We start from the raw sequence: 22800 nt of genomic DNA, 5'->3' as shown, positions 1-22800 counted from the left end.
CGCCGCCCTCAGGCCGGCCGCACTGCAGGGCCAGGCCGTGGGCGGCAGTGCCTGCCGGCTTGTTACCGCGGGCCTCGCCGACGGGGGCTCGGAGCACTTGAGGGGTTGCTGCCCGCTGGCGCCTCGCCCGTGGGCCGAGCGGGGGGCTTCGGCTTCCGGGGCCTGCGGGCACGTTTACACCCGGGTGTCCCTTCGTTAACCTCCCCCCCCCGGGTGCAGGCCATACAACACGCGAATGGCTTCTTGGCCTGCCTCGGCCCGGGACCGATGGAAAGGAAGGTCTGAAATGGCGTGCACGTGTAGTCGGGACTCACCGGAGCTGTGTAAGAAACTCAGGTAGATGGTTGGCAGCATATTTCTTAGAAGGCATAAGAAGAAATCATCCATAAGCCCCAGAGAGATCAGCTGAAGGGAGAACCAGGGGTATCTTGCTTTTCTAACTGAAGAACAGGACGTGCTTAAACCATGCTAAGGGCATAAAACTGTACTCCTCGAAGATAAAATAGTATGCTCTTTTCCAGTATGATTTTGTGGTCCATCGTTAGGAAGTACCTTAGTGCAGCCTGTATGTGAGAGAGAGGTGGAGGTTTCTAACCACACTAATATAGGATTTTTCATTGATTTTTTTTTTTATGAGACGTGAATAAACACATAGAGTGATCTGACATAATTTAAAAACCCACTAGTGTAGCAATGAAAATAACCCCATCCGTCATTGAAAGGCATATGTCAGGACAAAATATAGAAAACTTTCAGAACCCTCATCCTGTCAATTTTCATACCAAGAAGTCATTACAAAACATTCCTCTTCAGATGCACCATATTTTGCACCTTTATTCTTTCCTAATGTCTGTAGGAAACATAAATAAAAAACTGGCAGCTGGCCAACAGCACTCAGTCATTTATCCAAGGTGATCCAAAACACAGATTTGAACAGCACAGATGACTTATGAAAGCTTCAACAAGGCACCATAACTTCAGGAGCTCCGTAACCTATAAATAATCCAAATAGAGGGGACAGGAGGATACAGAGGAGTTAGAAACAAATGGCTCCAGAAATTAAATTTATTCTGTATATCAACTGACTGTGGTAGCAGCCAGCCCTTTGCAGCAGCATAATGCAGTCTGAAGAACATACAGAATTTGCTTTTTTGATGATGTAATTACTATGAGGTCCAAGACAAGTCTAAGTTGTGGCTTCAGTTGAAGTAAAAAGCAGGTGCCAAAGTAGCTGCATTAAGTTAATGACACTAGCCTTTTCAAAGAATTTGGCCTTGTATTCTTTCTTCCGAGAGAAGAAAAAGGATCTTTCGCAATGCTTACATGCCACCACACCGAAACAAGGAAATTTTGCATTTCAAAATGTTTCAAAGCTACGTGAAGTTGTCAAGTCATCTAGCAACCTAATGCAAATGTCCACAATTGTACAATCTCAATTATAATGGGCTGTATACATCTTAAACGGATCAAATACTGGATATTCAGAACAGAAACAAACTCTAACAACTTCTGCTCATTGCCACACGCCCTGATACTGGTTCAAAGATGCTTATCTCTAAGCAGTTTGTTCCATCCTGCTTTTATTTTTTACACCAAATGATGTGTAGTTTCCCAAATGAGTTGCTGAAGTTGGAGGGAATGTTCCACTTCCTTTGCCAGTTTAGCAGCCTCTGCAAACAATGTAGGAATTAAGTGCAATTTCAATCCTCAGCAGTGTTCCCCTTCTTTCCCTTTACATGCGCTAGATGAAAAACTGACAAGTCGGAATTCATTAGTGACAAACCATATAACATAAATGTATGGATCTGAAAAAACAAACAAACAAAAAATCAAAGAACCTCGTCTTCCTGTTATTAATGGACCTGTTAATAAAGCTGGTTGAAAGTTGAGGTAATTTTGCTTACACCAGGTCCACATATTCATATTCCAAATAACTAGCAGTTATCTCACAAGGAAAACAAAACTGTAGGAGAGCAAGGCAATTTAGTTAAGAGTTTGTGCTTCTCTACTGCATGCATTCTTTGCCTTTTCTGCTGTGAATTTTTCTTCACCAACTGCCAGTCAATCACAACTTTTTGCACACTTCCAGGTGCCAAGTTGGTACAATTTACAATACACTGCTGCATTTCCTTGTATCTGAAAAACTGGTTTAAGCTAAAAGTGTAAAAATAAGTAAAAACTGAAATTAAAAATTGCTGCAAAAATAAGTGTTGCAGGCTAAACAGCCGTCTCATCACAGAATAGGTCACCATGTCAGTGTCTTAAGCAGAGTCCTGGAGCTAACTTACCTTTCAGAATCTCATTCTTAGCCTTTTCATGGGAGGTGCCAGGAAAGTGCTGCTTTGTTCAGAGTGCTATGGCTTTGTTGTGTGTGGGGTTTTTTAACATAAACATGCTGTAGGGTCCACCAGCTCACCAGATTGCAGGAAGGAGGCAAAAATGAAAGCAGAAGTTTCCTTATCCTGTTTCCCTACACTGTTTATAGCAAGACCAGCAATCCACCTACAAATGACTTCCCAAATTCTGTCTCCAGCCTTTAGAAGTCCAGGTTGGAAAATGAGTCATAATTATATATAAACGTGAATCCACAACCATCTGAAGTTTACAGACCCTAGGGTATGTTTTATCAGCAATAGATTTCCGTGCAGTGAATCTCTGGCCAAGAATCACGTCCGCTGTAAAAATAGAGAAGACGGACGTATGCAGCCTGGCCATGCATCACTGGAGAGAGCCCTGTGCCTTGCTATGGAGGCTGCTGGGCTGGTTTGCAGCAGAGATTTGGCAACCTCAGCACTGGAGAAAGCCTTGACTGGTCGGTTTCTATCTGAAGTTATCACTGCTAATGGCATTTTTCTGCTCTGTCTAGTTTCATCACCTGACAACATATTTTGAAAATGATCAAATTAGCTTGCACAGAAAAGCGATGAAGAGCACAATTTAAAACTTACAACTCTTAAATGAAAGGAGACATGTAATAGCTGCTTAGCCACTGCACTTCAAAGCTGAAGACTACTTCGCCTTACTAACATTTGATGTTCTTTAAAAGGGTGAATTATTTAAATAGTTTGTACTTTATTTAACAGAAATTTCCAATAAACCTCATTCTGTCACTTTGAGTTATGTCACTTCATGCTATGTGACATGAATGCATTGATGCAAGTTTGACAGGCAGTGGCAATGCTGACATGTCAGTCTGAGAAGTTATGACAAATGATATGTTACAGATATTTTTAAAACTACTGCAGATTGCCAAGAAAAAAAAATCTTTAAAGTGTGTTATTACACTGGGTGCATCTTCAGTTTGAAAACAATTTATTCAATTCACATAGTTATATTGATTCAATGTTCAGGCTGACAATAAAAAAAAAGAAAGGAAATGTATATTGAAATTTATATTGAAATTTCCCAACTAGCTCTAGTTACAATGTATTATATAGCAAAGGAAAATGAGATGTGTTAATGTAATGGTGTGGGGGTTTTTTAAACACTGTCATTAAGTAATACTGTTAGCATTTAATAATTTGAAATGATCTATGTCAAATAAATCTCAAGACTGTACACAGGACAGAAAGGCCCTAGCTGAACAGAGAATGAATTCCTTATGAAAATTCTCTTCCAGCAAAGAATACAACATGACAAGGGGGGATCTTTCACTAAAAGTACTAATTGATCTAAATCATGCTTTTTTTTCTTTCTGGGTTTTGGGGTGGGCTTTTTGGTAATCTCATTTTTGTGTGGATCAGGTCCTGCCTTATAATTTCTTTGTAATCTCTCTACTTCAGCGGAAGCATACCTAGATCAGTCGTGTGAACTTTGAAGCATCTGTTTTATCTTCAAATTTCTTACTCCTGTAATGGAAGAAAAAGGGACTGAATGCCTAAGAACTAATCAAATTAGTGAAACATAATTATTTTTTCAAGGCAGAAAATGAGCTTATTAGAGGGGAAAAAATAAAGAAAAAAAAGAGTAAACTCCACATGCCAATCAGACAAAATTGTTCCATGCATTGAAAATACATTAATGTTGTAGAACACCAGAAAACTGTCTTACTTAGTGTTGACCTAAATGTACCAGAGTTCAATTTGTTCAATTCTTCTTCAATAGCTAACCATCCCAGAAATCAAATCCCCCAAACAGGCTGATGAGTGAAATGAGTAGGTCTTTTGCAGTCTGGGATGACTGTATCTATAGAATCATAGCTAGCTGAACTTCCATGCTGTAATGTTTTCACTGTAAAAACTTTCTTCTTTCAGGATATGTGAAAGGAGTTTGATTTTGGCCCAGTTTTCACTAGAGAGATGGAAGCATATCACAGACACAGCATCTGTTAGTACTGATAGCAGTATTTTAATTAGAAGAGCCTCCATGAATGTCCTGGTTTTGACCGCTGCACATTTTCCTGGTAATGCCACGTTGCATGCTACTAGAGCACTCCATGACAGTTTACACTGTTGCCACCTAATACATTATTAGCCAGGGAATGTTTGATTTAGCTTATTGCATCAGGTACTACCTACAAAGTAATCACAAAGGCATAGTCCACTGATTAAAAGGATGCCTTCTCTTGGGTGTTCTGAAATTAATCATGCATTAGTTTCAGCTGAAACAGCAGCTATTTGTTTGGCTTAGAGCTGCCCACCAACCCAACAGTCAGGAGAATGTCCAAATTCTTGAAGTCTCAAAAAATCCCTACTGCACAGAAAGCTGATTTTGCCTCTATTCAGTGTGACCATATATCAGTTTGTTGCTTTTTACATCCATCCTTAGTAGCTTTAAAAGGGCCAGGAAAGAGGCAAAGCTGTGGAGAGCCAAACCCATCCAGACAAAAGATTACACCTGGAAGGAATCTCCTGCCAAATTTGAGGACAAAGCTAAGTTCATATAGTTTTTTAGCATTTGCATTCAGGATACTTGTATATACACTGAAATACAATTCTTCACAAAGTCAGAGAATTGTGGCCTTTCCCTGAATGTTAACACAAGGACAAAATAAGGCACTTCAGGAGCAAGGAGATGATGGAACGAAGCTGTCAGCTTCACTTAGGGGAGTTAGCACCTCTCCCGAGAAGGATCTTCAGCTTCCTGGGAGTTTCATGTCAAGGTACATCTCAGTAGAGGAGAGCCTGACTGTCCTGGATTGACCCACAGAGCTGATGGCTAAATCCTGTGTAAACACATGGAAGGAGAGGTATATTCCAAGACATCTGAGCCCAGTGCCATGGCCAGAGTGGCAGGCAAGGGAGAACTCAGAGAGGAAAGAGATGATCTTGTTTTCTCTAGTGATGTTACATCCTGTGGGTTAATGCGTAACGGAGCTGATCTGAAAGCCAGATTTCTGCCTCCTGTCTACTTCAAAGACCGCTCCTGGCAAAAAAAGTCAGTAACACAGCTTTACCAAAGTCATATTTACAGACTATTAAATGTTTAGAAGATGCTAGGTTTGGAAGGCTGGAGTTTTGAAGCAAATGGACATATGCCATATAAATGTTGGAGGCACACGGGGCCTGGAGATCATTCTTCTGGAGTTCATGTTTTTCTGCTCAAAAACTTTCATTCAGCAGATGAACTCTGAATTCCTAGTGCATTTGAGATAGAGGCCAATAAAGTTTACAGCTGAAAAGGGCCACAGGTAAACATGAGCGTCACATTTCTGACAGAACTTGATTGGCGACAAAAAGGCTGGGCTTACATTTAAAAAATGCTAGTAAAGCCTTAGCTTGAGCCTCCACCCAGAAACCTGGGAAGAGTAAACTAAATTAAACAACTTCACCTGCTCAGTCAGTTAGTTTTCCTCATTCATGAGCACAAATCAACCAGCTTAAAAAGCACTAGTTTACCAAAGGAAAAAGGAAGAACAGAACAGAACAACAAGGTAACATATTAAGGACATATACATATCGCTTGAACTGTAACTTCAACCATTTTTGCAGTTCTCTCCTGGATCTGGCCAGCTGGTTGCCTCACAGCAGCACCTGGCTGCATGTCCCACTGTCCCCTCTAGATAAGCACTGCGGCACTGTTGCTTGCAGTTTCTCTTATTTCACCTTTTAGGCCAGAACATACATGGCAATGGGAACTAACAGTCTCTGTATACAGGAGGGTCTTAAACAGTTTCTTCTCTAAATTCATAGAATTTTAACAATTTCTGCTTCATGAAAGACTCTAAAGAAAGTCACTTTTTTTTTTCCCCCTTGTGTATAACTTTTGCCCTCTAATGCTGGAAGCTATTACCTTATATTAGGGTGATCTCTCACCCTGAGTACTCCTAAGCATAGTTAATTAGTCCAGACTTCAATACCTGGTTTCAGGTGGCTCTCCATGATATATCTCTTGATAAAATAAAGCAAACCCTCTCTCCACCATAGTAAATCAATGCCCGTGGAATAAAGGTGGTTTAGACCTTACCAAGGGTTCTTTCTATTCATCATCCCCCTTTTTCTATAGGGGATAATATCAGCAGCAAGCTTCTCTTGGGTCACCTGCTCTCCTGGACTGCTTTGGTAGAGGAACCATCACTCTCTGCATGTCAGTTGCTAGGCTGACAAAGGAAGAGCATCAGCATTTCATGCGTTTTGCCCTGTAGCTCTATCACTGACAGCTTTACAGCCCCCTGCCAGGAGTCACACATCCTGCAGACCAGAAGCACAGGCACTACTGTACTTGAAAAGGCACACTAATACTATGATTTTATATGATGGGTCTCCAACCTGTGGCTCACCAGACCTTCCTATGTAAACTAACTCAGTGGCTTACAAGTTTCACCTGACAACCATTATACTCAACTTCTTTGTTCTCTTTTCAACAGAGGGAGGTATACAATATGTGGCAGGTGTATTGTATTAACACAGTGATGAAAATAGTGACTGCAATAGAAAAGATTAAATGTATAACATCTAGTTAGGCTCAGATAATTTTACTTGGTGAAAAAACATTAGCTTCAAGAAATACATTTCTCTAGATTATTGGTGATAGGCAACACATCATCATCCACTTGGTGTTTAACCTTCTGGTAACCATGTTGGTAGGACCCGCTGGTGCACTTAACCTTTCACAACTATTGTTTTAAGCATCTCAAAATAAATGGGAGACAGTTGTTACTGGGAGAGAGTTGCCACTCTTCTTGCACTGGACAGGTTTCTATTTTTCCTTTATCAGGCCTTTATTGGCTTGTGATGAACAGCCAAATCTTGCTGACTGCCCCACCCAGTGGGATGGAGGAGAGAATTGGGGGAAAAAAAGTAAAACTCGTGGGTTGAGATAAGAGCAGTTTAATAGAATAGAAAGGAAGAAACTGATAATGGTGATAATAATAATAATAAAATGACAATACTAATAAAAGGGTTGGAATATACAAAACAAGTGATGCACAATGCAATTGCTCACCACTCGCCGACTGATGCCCCGTTAGTTCCTGAGCAGTGATCCCCCCAACGGCCAACTGCCCCCAGTTTATATACTGGGCATGACATCACGTGGTATGGAATATCCCTTTGGCCAGTTTGGGTCAGCTATCCTGGCTGTGTCCCCTCCCAGCTTCTTGTGCCCCTCCAGCCTTCTTGCTGGCTGGGCATGAGAAGCTGAAAAATCCTTGACTTAGTATAAAACACTACTTGGCAACAACTGCAAAATTCAGTGTGTTATCAACATTCTTCTCATACTAAATCCAAAACATAACACTATACTAGCTACTAGAAAGACAATTAACTCCATCCCAGCCTAAACCAGGACACTGCCACTGCTCTGTCGAGGACACTGCTGAGGACAGTCACAGCCGTGTCTTGGTGGGCATCCTGCGGGCAGGGGGCTGCCGCCACATGCAGCTGATGCCTCCAGCACCGAGGCTGCTGTGCGGCAGGCAGAGCAGTGTGGCTCTGGGGATGAGCCCTGGGGAGCAGACCGAAACCAGTAAGGACCCAGTAATGCCCGGTTTGGTACATGCATCTGCTTCAACTGGCTGTGCCTGTCAGGGCAACGCACGGGCAAGTGGCCAGCCCTGGGGAGGGGGCTCAAGGGACGCCGCAGCGCAGGGGCGGCGTGGCTTGGTGGCGGGAGCTGCTGCCCAGCACCTGCCCCAGCCCATCTCCCGGCCTCTCCCATGACCGCCCAGGGGCTGGCAGCACCCCAGCACCCAGCGCCGTGCCTCCGGCCAGTGGGAGCAGGGTCTCTCCCTGGCTCTCGGCATGTCTGGGGCAGAGGCGCTGGGCCCCCGGGGACCCGAAGGCGCTGGGGCATGCATGGGGGACGTCCCCTCCCTTAAAGAAATTGAGCAGCTCCTGAACACCGGGCGACCCTCTTGCAAACATGTTGATGAAGTATGGCCTAATCTCTTCTTAGGAGACCTGTAAGTACAGCTTTACGGACACACCTCTGCCATATGTTCTGTCTGTTAGTATGCCTCATAGATGCGGCTTTAGACAGCTCATAGTTTTGCTAATTGCTGCCATTTACGCTGCAGACAGCACGGTTTCCAAGAGAAAATTATGACGCAGCTGATACTTGCTTCTCGGTTAGCCCTTAGAAGCAATGCACAGGTTGATGCTCCAGCAAATGGCTTGGGAGATGCAATCGCAGCGTTTGTCCTGCTCTATGAATCTCTCTGCACCCATCTTAATTTGTTCCTCTTTGTTTTTTCCTTAGAGTGACAGCTCATAACAGATTTGTTTTGTGGAAGATGGGCGTGACCCATGTTTTAAATGCTGCCCACGGCACAGCGTACAGCCACGGAGGCCAGGACTTCTACGGAGCAACCATTGATTATTATGGTGTACCAGCCCATGACCTCCCAAGCTTTGACATAAGCCAGTTCTTTTTCTCTGCGGCACAATTTATCCACAATGCCTTGAACACACCAGGAGGTACGAAATTATCATTGTCGCATTTTTATGTGAGTTGGCAGTCTCTCGTAACAGGTCAGCTCTGTGAGCTCAGTGGTGGACGAGTCACTACATGGTCTCCTGCCAGCTGCTGGTCACCTGCACGGTGGGTGGCAGGAGGAGAGAGTGCTGGGTACATGGATGTAGCTCTAACTAGGTCCCAAGAAGTTGACATGAGAAAAGGGATGAACAGTGCAGGAGAGAGACCAGGGCAGAGGGAAGAGGAGGCAGAGTAGAGAGAAAAACATCTGGAAGGAAAGGGTGGTTCAAAAAGGGAGAAGCAAAAGCATGCATTTAAAATGGACACCCTCTTTTGAGACCCTCTTATGGCAATTGTATTTGTAAGAACAAATGAATAAAGAGACAAGTGTCCTGATTTCTACAGACACCAACCACATGAAGAGGCTCATATATTGCAATGAGCTTCCTGTGTGAACAGGGCCTGCAAAGCTGTGCCCCTGAGGAGAAGACTTACCTTTACCAAAGGAGATTTATAGCATGTTGCACAAGAGACTGAGCTTCTTGGCACTGGTGCAATAGAATATTAATTAACCTGTATTACATAAAAGACCATTTCTTAGCATGAGTAAACTGGCATTAATGGAGCTGTGTCAGTCTGTATCACAAGATCTGCCTTCAAAAGACAATTACAGTTGCAGCAAATTGCCTTATTATGCAATGGTACTACGCCAGTCATTTTTCTTGGTGGCAAATGTGTTAGTGCCATCCTTTCAGGCCAGAATTTAGCTTTCTTCTTCACCTGAGTAAGCCCCTCTGAAATCAGTGGGTCTGATTTTCCTCTTGCTCACAACAGAGCAACTTCATTGCTTCAACAGCGTTTACTGATATTTATGAGATCAGGTTGGGATCTCATGGCACTTCTCATACAAGTGAGTGTAACAATTGCAAATTAGACTTAAATTGTTAGTACTTCATGTGATCTATCAGAAAGGTAAGAAATACATCTTGTTTGCTCTGACCAAGCTGGAGAAGGCAGAAGGGGTTTGCCTTCCCTTTAAATTAAACTTCATCCACTGTACTGCTTCTCTTCTATTGTTATAATACTTTTCTTTTTTTTTTTTAACCAGCTAAAATTTTGGTACATTGTGCAGTTGGAGTAAGCAGGTCAGCTTCTCTAGTCCTAGCATATCTTATGATAAATCACCACCTCCCATTGGTTGAAGCCATCAAAACAGTGAAGGAACATCGATGGATTTCACCCAATCGTGGCTTTCTGAAACACCTGCGAAATTTGGATGTTCAGCTACGGCAAAAGAAGGACTACTGAAAGGGCAGACCCATTTGCCATCACTTTTCTGAGTTTCAGCCTTCGTATCCATTGCGCATACACAGCTTCCTATGATCAATGCATCAAAGAAAAAGGTCAACAGAACTGTAAGTGGATTAATTCTGATAGCTGAGTTCCTCCAAGACCAGCACAGCCAACGTCAGCACCGTAAGCACTGTGTGCTGCACAGCTGCTGCGCCTAGCATGGTGCTACCGGATCACTCCACTTGAGTGGTTAAGATGGAACGAGTTTGTTCCTGGTTTGTGCTAATGCCAGAGGCAAGTTCAATAATTGCATCTAGCTGTACAGTATGTTTGAGTCCCCTTTACTTGGGAGTGTAACATAACTAGCTTCTTTGGTTTGGTTGCAGTTCTCACCTGCATGTTCTCGTAAGAAAAGCTTTTTGTGTTCCAGGCCTGGTGATGTGGCGAGGGCAATTTCTTAAGAGCCCAGGCACTGCTACAGAAACATTCCTCTTTCACTGGTCTGCGAAATATTACAGTGCTACAGAAAGCTGTGACAGCCTGAAGACTCACACCAGCAGAATAAACTTCTGTGCAGCTCTCAGTGCAGTCTCTGGGTCAGCAAACCCACAAAACTTTTCTTGTGTAAATATGTTTTCAGCAAGGTAATGTATATTATGTAGTATATTGAGGACATTAAAAAAATATTTCAGATCTTCAAAGCATTTTGTAAGCTTGAATTCATCAGTTCACTCTCCCTCCAAATTATCCCAAATCAGTTCTGTGTAAGTGGCTTTGAATCATCCCTGGTTTAACATCGGGTAGGAACTTAGCTTACATTGATGGCTAGGCTTAATTGATACAAATTAGTTTTAGGCTGTTTTGAGGATGTCACTTTTCCTATCACCAGTTAATCAGTACTTAAACCAATGTGATTTTTAATACAGCAACAGCGTTTGAAATGAATGTTACCACTCTGCCTGAAAATTAGCTTGTTACCTTGTGGTGAACCATGAAGTGATAATCAAATCTATTTTTTCCCTTTGCTACTGGTTTAATTTATTGATTAGCTGACCTTCTAAAACTTCCCTGCCAGATTAAGTTAATACGTTTCTGCTTGCTTGTTTGCATTTGAAGCATCGGTTCTGATAATTTTCCTCTCTGCTGGAAGAGACTTGCAAGGTTATTAGGAGACTTAAATAGTGGTGACTTGTGAGTTGAACCTCTTCCTTCCCAGACCTCCTATACTCCTTAATTCTTGGAGAGGTTATGACATGAATGCTGATTCTGCCTTGCACTTCTGGGAATGTAGAAATCCCTCCCTATTTCAGTGTAACAAACGCTTTGCAAAATAAGCATCTTTAAAATCCTTTCAGAGGTCTATTTGACTGTCTGTTTGGATTTTCCTAAATCTTGCCAAAGAGCTCCACTGATGAAAGAGAAGACATTGTAGTGTAAAAAGATCAAATAGAAAATCACATATAAAACCCAATAGTGCTAGGTCAATCTTTATAGCTCACAAAGCAGCAGAGTAGTGGAGGAGGAGCTGGGTTTGCTTTGAAGTTCTCCATTAGAGTTAATAGGGATTTATATGAGTTAATATTTCATTATAATTTATATTTCATTCACATTACAGTAGATTTTAGTCTGGAAACCTTTTGAAGACATGGCATTGAAAAATCTGAAATTCATGTGAGTGAAATAATGCATCTTAATGGCTTTAGGCTGGGCAAAATTAGACACATGTGAGGAAGATTAATGGAGCCTCCCATCAGGATAATGCTTTGCTTGTCCCTGAACATCTGTCCCACAAAGCCACAGCTGTGAAAGCTTCTCCTGTTGTTAATTAGTACCTGCTCTCAGAGATACTGCTTGTCCTGGGAGAGTATTGTTTCACCAGGGGTAGAGAAGAGAAGAGTACAGAGCGAAGCTGAGTCAGTATGGCATCCATGCCACCAACGACACGGTAGTGATCTTGTACAGCAGGACTTACTTACCCCAGTGGAGGGAACGAATTAGTCAGAAATTCTTTTCAAGGGCACTGGCAAATTGCAGAAGTGTTTTTAATCGGTAGAGTTAGTGTTGCCTGTATTTCCTGCCTGTCTGTATTGCTCCCTTCCTTATATACAGTTTAACTTTGGCTCCAGGTCTGCTCAGGGAAAAAGATTCTTTTGCATAAGCAAAAGCAGTAGAATTAGTCCTGTAACTTCTTAAAACAGAAAACACCGTCTGCTGTGATGCTCTAGGAGGAAAACAGACCTTCTCGCCTGTCACTTAACACTGCTATAGTTCAGGTCATGATGTACTTCAATGTTTTCCATTATGAGTGGGAAAACTTGTATTTCAAGTATTGGTTTGGCAAGTTGGACTAAGGAACCAAAGCAAAAGAAAAATACTGCCTCACCCGTGGCACTTTGTTCAGAAAATGCGCATCTGTCAACAGGGTCTACGCAACCTGGGAGACTAAAGGCACTGAATGTTAACTCCTGAGGGAGTGTCCCATTTTAAAAGATACTGAAGTACCTAAAGGTAAGCCATGTACCTGCTGAGCTGGCCAGAACACCTTGGCTCATGCAGAGGTGCCTGCGTACCCTCCCAGGAGACCACAGGAACTGTCTGTCCTGGACACCCAGCCTGACCAGGAGCCGATTACCTTCCGCCTCCTCTGAAACAAACAGGTGCAAAGGCCTTCCTGCTCCAGGCTTGCCCTATCATGGGGTCTTTCCTCAATCTGTTCTTAATTCCTTTATGCCTTTTCAACATTTTTTTAGTGTTCAGCTGAAGAACACATCTGACAAAGCCCCACAGCAGAGTGCATATGGTTCAGGAATGAGCTCCTCCCATGGGAAAGGACTATGCCAGAAAGAAGAGTTAGACCTCCCCTGAAGAGGATCTGAAAACCAATTTTTTTCTTCTTTTGAGAGCAGTTGTCATCTAGATCCAATTCCTGACCCACCTTACCCAGTGGGTCATGAGGTTTAGTGCCAGCTCAGTGAAGGCTGCGAGTGTGTGTCTGTGAGCAGAGCACCGTGAAAGGGACTGTCCCAGCCACAGCTGTGGCAGACTTAAACCTGCTTGAAGTAATCACAAAACCACAGTATCACCTTAAGGAAGCCATGTAAGATTCCAGTGGAAAGGTCCCTCAATTTTGTTTTCCAGTACAAGAACTGAGGGCATCAGATGAAGTCAGTAGAAGCCAGGTCTAAAACAAGAGGAGGGGGTTAGGTGAGCTGTGCAACACCTTGCCACAGGACGCCGCAGAGGGTAAAAGCCTCTAAACGTTCAAGGGGTAACGGGAAAAGTTTATGGGACAGATATCCATTCAGGGTTACCAAATACTTAGAAACTCCATCCAGATCTGGAAGCTCATAAGCTGCAGCCAGCTGGAAGAGTGTTAGAAAGCAGTGTCATTCACGCTTTCGTGTTCTGATTTTCTGTAGCCATCCACTTACAGCCACAGTCAGGCGCAGGATAGTGGGCTCGTTGGCCTTTTGGTAAGGCCCAGGACAGCTGCTCTCAGGGTCTTTATTTTGAACTCACCCCTAAATGAGCTGTCCCCTCTTTCCTGGTAGCTTATTATTAGAACTGGGTCACATGAGGCATTTGGGACTGCGTCTCAGTTGCGTTGACCGACATTTCTTTCACAGGGAAAGCTCTACGCTGGCAGGCGCAGCAGTATAGCTTATGTGGGGAGGGGAGTAGTGTTTTCTTTGCATAAGATTCGCTTAACGCAGAATTTTCATTTTTGTGGCTGTTCCCCGTTCTATCAGGGATGTAGCACTGAGCTAATCCGGGGAGGCGTCAAGGCGTGTGCCGTATTTAGAGACAGCCACCTGCTTGGAACATCAAGCAGCAGCAAAGAGCACGCTTCAGCAAAAAACCTCCCCTGTGGATTCTGCAGCAGCGGCTTCCCGCTGGCTCTCCCTTGCCTAAATCTGCCTGTGGCCACCAAAGGGGTCAGCGCCTGAAGACCGTCAGTCAGGCCCCGTCAGCCCTGGAATGCTCTGATCCTGGCACTCCCTCTGCCCAGGAACTGCCAGATATTTTGGACAGCTGCAAGGTGGAATTCAATCACGTGGGTGAAGGGTGGCCTAATCTCTACATAGGCGATATGTAAGTGTTATTTGAGGCTGAGCTGTTCTGAAGGGCTGGGGAATACAGTACTTGTTAACATATGCTGTCCAACTGCTTTATTTAGTTAGCGTTGTTAAATTTCATTGCCTTAAAATAGACTTAAGATTAGCACAGAAGACAGCAAAAGGACTCTCCATTAAAGAAAGAACCTACAGAACAGAATAAAATTAATTAAAAAGATAAGACTCTCTTTATTGCTTTGCATTATTTCATAATTATTCAACAAATAGATTTTCTAAATGCTGCAAACATCTACCATATAAAGCACAAGACAGACTCATGATTCTGAGTAGCCTTAAAATTGAACTATGATTGTTTTTTACCTTTTTCAGTTTCTTTTTAACTGGAAGGAAAATTTTCACATTAAAAAAAGTATTCTAATATTTCCTGTTTGTATGACAACCTGATTCACAGCTGAAATTTCTGACAAAAAAATATGGATATTCTGAATGACAGCAGACTTCACTGTTTATTTCTCCAAGTTGTGTGGATGGTTATTTCACTCTGGAGCACGGAGAAAGCACACAGTCATCTGCACTCAACATGCCTAGTGCCTGATGTTATGCTAAAACAAGTTCTTTCTACCACCAGCAGGTTGCAAACTTGTTGAAATATCTGGAAAGTACAATTACAATAATTCCTAAATGAGAGAAGCAGGAGGAACTAACGAACCTTTGGCTAATTACCCATTGATTACTGCTAAAAGCAGGCATTCTATTAGCTATGAAAAAACAAAGCCTAAATATAAGTTAGATGACTTTGGGGAAATAAAACCAGGTTTTGCAAATGCAGATTACAAATTGCAGCCTGCTTCCTAATCTCACTGTGTTTCCAATCAGGAGCGTGACACCCTGCAGATAAGCCCTACACACAGCGGGTGGCTGCCCACTGGTAACCAGTGGTGGGCACACAGAAACATGGTTGTGCGCGTCTGGCCCTGGGTGGGGAAAGGCAGAAGCCAGCACAACATGCAGTACTTCACTAAACTTCTGCCTTGGTGATGGGAGTGGGAAACTAACCTTTGGCCCTCCAGCTAAACCTTGTAACTATACTTGGAAATTAACTTTTTTACTTTATTTGAACCATTTGGGGAAATAAGGATTTGCAGAATTGAGCCCAACAGGTAGTAAAAGCAAAGATTTAAGATGCTATAAAAATCACTGAAATTGTATTGTCTTAACACCATCATTCTTAATGCATTGCCTTAACACAATTCTTCTAAGTGCTGTTTTAAGACCTGCTTTTAATGCCTCTGGATATATATGCTCCAAATTATTCTTGAATGTTTATTTTGAATCACATTCTGTCTCTTGGGGGAAAAAAAAAGAAGAATGATGGGAAAAAAAAAGTATAGATAACAACAGTGTGTACATGTAGTAAGGAAAAGATGAACTTTGAGAACATTTGGCTAATGGGAATAAAAATGTAAACAGGTTTGTTTGCTAATGCAACAGCTGATCACTAATATTGAGCTTAAATACAAAGAGTTACAGACTGCAATCAGTGAAACTGGAAGTTTATCAAGTACAGATAGAATTTTCTTTATTCTGCCAGCATCAATAAGACAAGTATGAACAATGTCTGAGAATAAGGTTTCATGGGATCTTCCTGAGGTGGAAATGGGGAATAGAGAGAGTATTTGCATTTAGGGCCCAACCCAATACTCAGTGAAGTCAATAAACAGAGGATATTTCTGTTACTGAGCAAACCCATGCCAGCATCAGGACTTATGCCAGAGCTAAAATAACCTGAAGCAGTACCATAAATTGTCACTGTTTGTTTCTGTGGAACCAGTTATGTGCAGTTTCTGAGGAGCTACTTGGAAATTAAAGATCAGTCTAGAGTTAATGCTGTATTTTATAAGAAATATTTCTCCTTATGACTTTATCAGAAATATGATGGTCAGCCTCTTTAAACAAGTTAAATATCTCTCATAAAATAAAGTAGGGATGGCTGACTTTACATGATGTCTTTCATCCTGGAGGACTTTGAAGGGGCCAACAAACTGATTATTGAATATTTGTCTGGCTATCAGCCATTGCTGATACGCAAGGCCAAGGCCAAGACCCTCTGGGTTGAAAGGTAAAATATTTTTTAAAGTGCTACATAATAAGCAGCTGAGGGCACATGATATAAAATATCCTGCAGAAATCAAATTTCATGCTGATCTTAAGCAGGCAGGTTTATCTACTGGAGTTTAGCCAGGTAGCAAGGCTAATACCACTCCAGCAAAGAAACATCGTACAATTACAGGTGGAGGCAAAATGGTTACAGGCTACGCTAAAACCTGAGTGTGCTCTTTCAACATACATATTTCAAGTCCCATTATAGGAGGACCTGAGCTACCTCATGAAGTTATTTTTTGTAAGGTGTTTGGGCCAGTAATTCCCAATGCCTTTGTAGTCAACTGGAGCCTGTAACACTTATTAAATTTACAGGAAGTTATAGGCAGGAAACTGCAGAAGTGAAATAACTTGGAATTCCACATATATTCTGCATATATTCAGAAATCACTACCTTTTACCTTTCTTTTACTACCTTACTCTTTCTTTCAGAACTTGTCTCAAAGCGTGGTGGGCACTGGACTCTACAAGCAGTAATACATTACAAGGCAACAAAGTACCTTGAGTTGCTTTTTGTAGTGAGCTTTCGTACACGGTTCTCCACAGCTCCATAGCCCATAACAAGGAAGATCTGAAGAGGCTTGGTGTCACCCATGCACTGAATGCAGCACATTTTGCATGGGGAAGCAAAGGACACCAAACTTTCCATGGCCAAGAAATCATTATTATGGGATACCTGCAGAGGACTTAATCGACTTTCACCTCAGTGCACATTTCTGTACCGCCTCTGAGTGCGTTCACAAAGCCAAATGGTGAGTCCATCTCTTGGTGGTAAACCACTGCTCTTACGCAGCACTTCAATTAAGCGATCACAAATTACTTTAGCAGCATTAACTAAACCTCACTCAACCACTTGGGTAAGCCTAATTATCCACTTACACACATTGTCTCCATTGGCAGGTGGGAGGACAGCAGGATCCTGAAAGATTAGGAGTGACCAACAAAACGATGTCCAAATCAGTGGCAAGGATCACATGTGGTCTACTGGTAATCATCAGAGCCTATCTTCTGTAGCAGGAGATAAAAAAAAAGCAATTATAAAAGGGAATGATTCTGTATTTTAGTGAGTGGGGAGAAGGTTCTGAGTTCTCAGTTGGATTTATTTAAGATTTTCTGTATTGATTCACCAGAATACACAACACAAAAATTGTTACTTTCTGGTTTGAGAAACAGCCAAAAACTGCAAAGAGCTGTTGTAGAGACATGCCAATTGGCCATTTACAAAGCCTAATGCCATGTGTTTTCCTCTCTTTCTGGACTCAGATCTCTAGTAACAAAAAGTGGTTCTTGATTTATGAAAGGGATGAATGCAATACCGTTGGAGGCTACTTTATCTCAGCTGCTGTAAATTGGATCTCTCAGATATGTGATGAGATGCAAGTGAGGCAGAAGTACGAACTTATGCAGTCTGTGACCATGGTGCTATTTCGTGCAGCTTGGAACAGCGCTACTTGTATTCATTTCTGTTTTGAAGGGAAAATCTTTGTTCACTGTGTTCTTAGAAAAAGCAGATCTGCTTCTCTTGTGCTGGCTTACCTTATGATCTTCTGTCACTTTCCTCTAGGCAATGCTATCCAAAGAGTTATCCAGTAGTGAGCAATTTCATCAAGCTGCAGGATTTACATATTGAACTGAGATACAGTATACACCTATGTAAACTCTAATCGCTTATGAAATAAAAAAAATCAAAGTGACAGGGAGAAGTGTCAGACAGGCAATCTGAGCATAAGATAAAGATGAAAGGAACATTACCTAAAGCTTTGGCATCAAACCTAGCTTTCGTCTCTGTTTAGGGGGTAGGTGCCTGAATTTCATATGCTCCAGTCACTCCTCAATCATTGGGTTAAATGGAGGCAACAAATGCGCTAGATACTCCTCTAGGATACATTCCCAGTTTGTGGTCCATTCTGCTCATTAAAACTCATAAAACTCAGCTCCAGACCCTGTTTAAAGTTAAAGCTCTTAAGGATATCCTTGGACATAAAAAGATGCTAACCTGTTTTGCTGCATTGGGATCAGCAAATGAAAGCGTGAACAACATTGTAGTCCAACACGTACAAGAAGTCACTCAGATGGCAGATGGAATTTTCCCACCCTGGTGACAATAGATTCTCAGAGGCTCTTTTTGCGCTAACATTGCTGTGTCTCTAGCACTAGTGAACACAGAAAAAAGCCAAGTTCTTTAATTTTACAGGAATATTTCATAAAGGAACTAGTCTTTCAACCCTACTCTGCTTTCTCAGAAGACACGTTTCTCCCAGTACCCTGTCTTCTGTCAATGTCTCGCAAAGGAAAGGGGACTGCAAAGGTGAAATACTAATCAGACTTTTGAAATGACTACCCAAAATGGTGAGCTAAGCTACACCACCCTCGGGTAGTTCTCCTCTTAGAGCAGGTCCTGGAAAACAAATTGTAGTTTTAGACTGAAGTCCTAGACATGCAGAGGTAAAATAGCTGGGGAAAGTTGCTGGTGGCAATTCCAGCATCTCAGCAGAACTGTATAGCCTTTGCCCAGAGCTCATTTGCCTCCTGCATGCATTTCCATACAAGATAACACAGTGCTGCAACATTGGAACACCAACATTGGGGCCAAATTAATCCTTGGGGCGACTCCCACCAAAAACCAGTGGTGCAACCCAGGGCTGAATTTGTCCTCCTATTTCTGAAAAGAGAAGTCTGCCAAGGATGGTATGGCCTAAGAGGCACACAGAGCTGGCAGGCTCTCAAGTGTCAAAATAGAACCAGCATTGCCGGCTGTGTACATCCCATGCTTTGCAGGCGAGACACAGACAAGAAAAACAATCAAGTTGTCTGGTGGAAAAAGCAGCTTCCCAGGATCGCTCTAGCCACGGTGCAATTGTGATCAATCCGCATTGGCAAGTATCAGCTTTCCATGTGTTTTTCGCCTAACACGGGCTGCCTGCGGAGAGCAGCTTGGGCAGGCTGATGCATGCTTGTTATCGCCGGCGTAAATATCTCTGCCTTGTGTTATTGTGGCACAAAGCAGCTGGACCATTTGAAAATCATTTAAAAAGCACTATAAAATTAAGGCTCCAGTGCTCTTATTTTATGACTTTCATGAGCAGCCATTGCCTAGAGAGAAATTATCCTCTTTATTTTCAAGGCTAAAGGTTCTTTTAACATTCATCAAAATCAAAGTGCACCCTTGATAACACATTGAGCTGTTACTTATCTAGTACAGACTCTTTACGTTCTGCATAATATCACATTTGAGATCTCAGTTCTTCATATACAACTCATTTCATTGTGTCTGCTGTTGTTTTCACCAAGTGAATTTGCATAGTTTCAGAAGAGGCTGGCTGATGCCCTGAAACATATTCTTTCCACAATTCCTAATTTTTTTTTTAATTTCTAGAACAATAGCCTGGAGTGTTTTTGTTACTGATCCTTCTATAAAAATGGTCAATTACCTCTTCTGGCAATGGATTTGCACAGACCAATTGAGCACAGTAAGCGAAAGATTTTCAAGGGCATAAACAGTACTTAGGTGCATAACCTGATAGACTCCCCTTTCTGCCTTTGAAAAATCTCTCCCCCATATATATATATTTTTAAAAAGTCTTTGATAATTTTCTTTTTTTTCCGTTCTTAGTTTCACAGACAGCTTCTTAACCAAACTCAGGAAAATGGTGAGCAAACCAAAGCAGCATGACAAAACGCAAACAGTACAAAGGAAAAGCCATTCTTTTTAGAAATAAAAAAGAAGCGCAGCTGTATCAACCTTACTTAAAGCTCAGATCTAAAGGGTTTAGGAAGAGACACTGCGTGAAATCCTCAGCCACAGAGATTGTGAGTGGGGAATGGTGAGGCCCTGCACATCCACTGTCCTGCAGCTCAGGAAAACCACTGTTTCCCTCTGTCTTGTTTAACCTGCCTTAGGTTTCTGTAAGGGACTGGTCACCTTATTATCCAGACATCAAATACAGACTGAAGAGAAACATTTAGAAAGTCACAACCTTAGCTCTGTTCTCATGGTTCCCTCTTTGGCCAGGATTTTGTCTTTATTTCCTCTGGGGGTAGCTGGCTGCATTCCTGTGCCAAGAGGTGGCATGCTTTCAGATCTCTGCAAGGAGGGCTGGTTGGTGCTAATAGATCCCACTGTGAAAGCATGTGTAGCTGCATAGAGGAGCTGTAAAGTCAAGATGCAGCACCCTGCATGGAGGAGATGTAACTGGCCAGAAGGCAGGCTGCGTGTGTGCCAAGAGAGCCTCGCCACCATGCCAGCACCTCTGCTAGCAGAGGGAGTTTAAATTTTTAACCATAGCAGTCTTGCCTGTTGTCACTGAGTTTGTGATTCATCAGCAGGATGCTTAAGCTAAGAGAGGGACAAGGTGGAGTTATTTGGTAATCACAATTGTTTATGACCCCAAGAAGGCAGAAAATGGGACAGGCATGATCAGCAGACCCTAGCACAGTCTGCTGTCATGACAGATGAAGGAAGTGGGACAGGCATTCAGTAAGTCCAGATAAGAAAGCACCTCAGCTCTACAGCATGTTTTTCTGTTCCGATAGTCAGCAAGTCAGTAACCACCTTGCTGTGTCTGACAGTCCCAGAAATAGAGAAAAGGGCCCAACTGAGATGACCTAGCTCTGGGCTCCTGCATTTCAGACCAGATTTGATCTTTTGGGTTAGGACTGACCTATCCAATCTCAGCCCTTACTTGTGGCAATGGTCAAGAGTAAGCAGCAGGAGAAGAGCAGAGTTCAGTGTAGCCCTCTCAAGCCTGATCCAGCACCACAACCACAATTATGTCACCTGCGCAGGAGCTTCCTCCCTTCTGAGCTGACCGGCATGTATGCTTGTTCCCTTGCAGGTATATACACCTTGCTCAATAGAACAGAAATAGAAAACACAGGTATATACACCTCACCCAGTAGAACAGAAATAGAAAATCCCTTCCACCCAGAGCTTTCAAATTCCTGGACAGCCCTGAATTTGCCTTTGTTTTGGGGATAAACTACCTGTGCTGAACCATTTCTCACTATTGTCTTCACTAAAAAAAGATAGCAAATTGACATTGGAAGTTAATGCTTCAGTGCTGAGGGGAGGATTTTCCTTTTAAGCGTGGAAGGGGAACAGATGTCTATAGAGTGTTGTTTCCCCCATACACGCATACCTACTAAAACCTCAACGTGTAAAGGGTATGTGCTTGCTCACCTCCTGTCCAGAGCAGGATTAAGCATACCCTGGAGATGCTTTGAAGATCAGTTGCTGGAAGCCTGGCAAAAGGACCTAGGTTGTAGGATGTCCTGGACTAGGTAGAAAGTAATTTTGTGCTCTGTTAAACCTATTCATTTTCAGGAAGGCTTAATCTACTTCTGAATAGCAGATGGGACCCTGTAATTCAGAGGTGGGCAGCCAAAGGGCAAAAGAAAGCTCCTGGATACCGGCAGTGCTCTTGTGGTGTTGCCAGCAGCTGCAGAGCTTCCATCACTCACTTTCCTCACAAGATGAAGCTGATTGCGCTGCTAACCGCAGAACCAAGCTGGGAAAAAGTCATTTTACCAAAGGAAGTGATATAAGAAACAGTACCTTAAAAAGCCAAGTAGGATCAGAATCCTGAGGGGAAAGGTGTGAGGGCACTGGGGTCTGTGTTAGCATCATCTCATGGGGCAAATGTGTTCCTGCCCAGGTGATGGGCATCCGTATCATCAGTTGTTTTTCCTCATCGTCACAACAGCTGGAAGTTGCTTTAAACATTTTTCTTCTGCTTCTCCACTCTTGATCCCTCCTCCTCCTCCTCCTTCCTGTCACTGTGAAATGAATCTCGATTCATAGTGACAAACGTACTCCCAGCCTGGGAAGCAGATGCTGGATGTTTGGTGCCCATGTTATACCATTTGATATTTAGTAAGGGATATTGTGGACACCTCATTCGTAAGACAGGTGGAAAAGGTGCCAAGGCAGGTTAGACCTGAAGGTTTGGCTAGTCAATCATTCTCCATTAGCCCAGAGTAGAACGTAGGGGAAGACAGCGCAAGAAACAGGACAACTTTAGAGCAATCCTTCCCCTGCATTATCTTCCAGCTTTTGGCCTTCAATAGAGAGGCTACTTCCTGAACCTCATGATGCTTTTAACTACTGCAGACTGGACGGAAGAGCCGGTCCTCCTACAAAACTCCCTGATTGCCCCCCCGCCCCCGACAAGCACCTTGCCTCCCTCAGCTCCAGGGAAGTTAGCTCGGGCCGTGGGGGAAAAAAGCAAAGGACGGGTGAAGGACAAGCGAGAAAGCCGCCGCGGAAGGAGGGCTCTGCGCTGGGCCCGCGGCCGCGGGCTTTCCAGCACGGCTTCCGTGCCCGTGAGGCTTCGTCCCCTCGTCGGACGAACGGCAAAGCCCACCGATCACCTCGCCCGGTGCCCCGTACCGACGCGCGCTAAAAAGCGGGCGGCGGCGG

At 43.0% G+C, this 22800-nt stretch overlaps 2 protein-coding genes across 2 annotated transcripts in view; both read left to right on the top strand.

The window, feature by feature from the left end:
• The first annotated feature begins 8180 nt into the window (after positions 1-8180).
• Positions 8181-10161, top strand: LOC104831984. The gene is made up of 3 exons (XM_010567919.1): positions 8181-8341; positions 8638-8855; positions 9962-10161. Exons 1-3 carry the CDS (start codon positions 8181-8183, stop codon positions 10159-10161), a joined length of 579 nt encoding a protein of 192 aa, XP_010566221.1.
• A 9010-nt stretch (positions 10162-19171) lies between these two features.
• LOC104831914 overlaps positions 19172-22800 on the top strand; it is an 18139-nt gene continuing 14510 nt past the window's right edge. The window contains exon 1 of the mRNA XM_010567800.1: positions 19172-19258. The gene's annotated coding sequence lies outside the window, so the exon portion shown is untranslated. The remainder of the gene's footprint in view (positions 19259-22800) is intronic.

The sequence above is a fragment of the Haliaeetus leucocephalus genome, unplaced genomic scaffold (genome assembly GCF_000737465.1).
Source record: "Haliaeetus leucocephalus isolate CR32 unplaced genomic scaffold, Haliaeetus_leucocephalus-4.0 Scaffold229, whole genome shotgun sequence".
Classification (NCBI taxonomy): domain Eukaryota; kingdom Metazoa; phylum Chordata; class Aves; order Accipitriformes; family Accipitridae; genus Haliaeetus; species Haliaeetus leucocephalus.
This window is presented reverse-complemented; position numbering and strand designations above follow the sequence as displayed.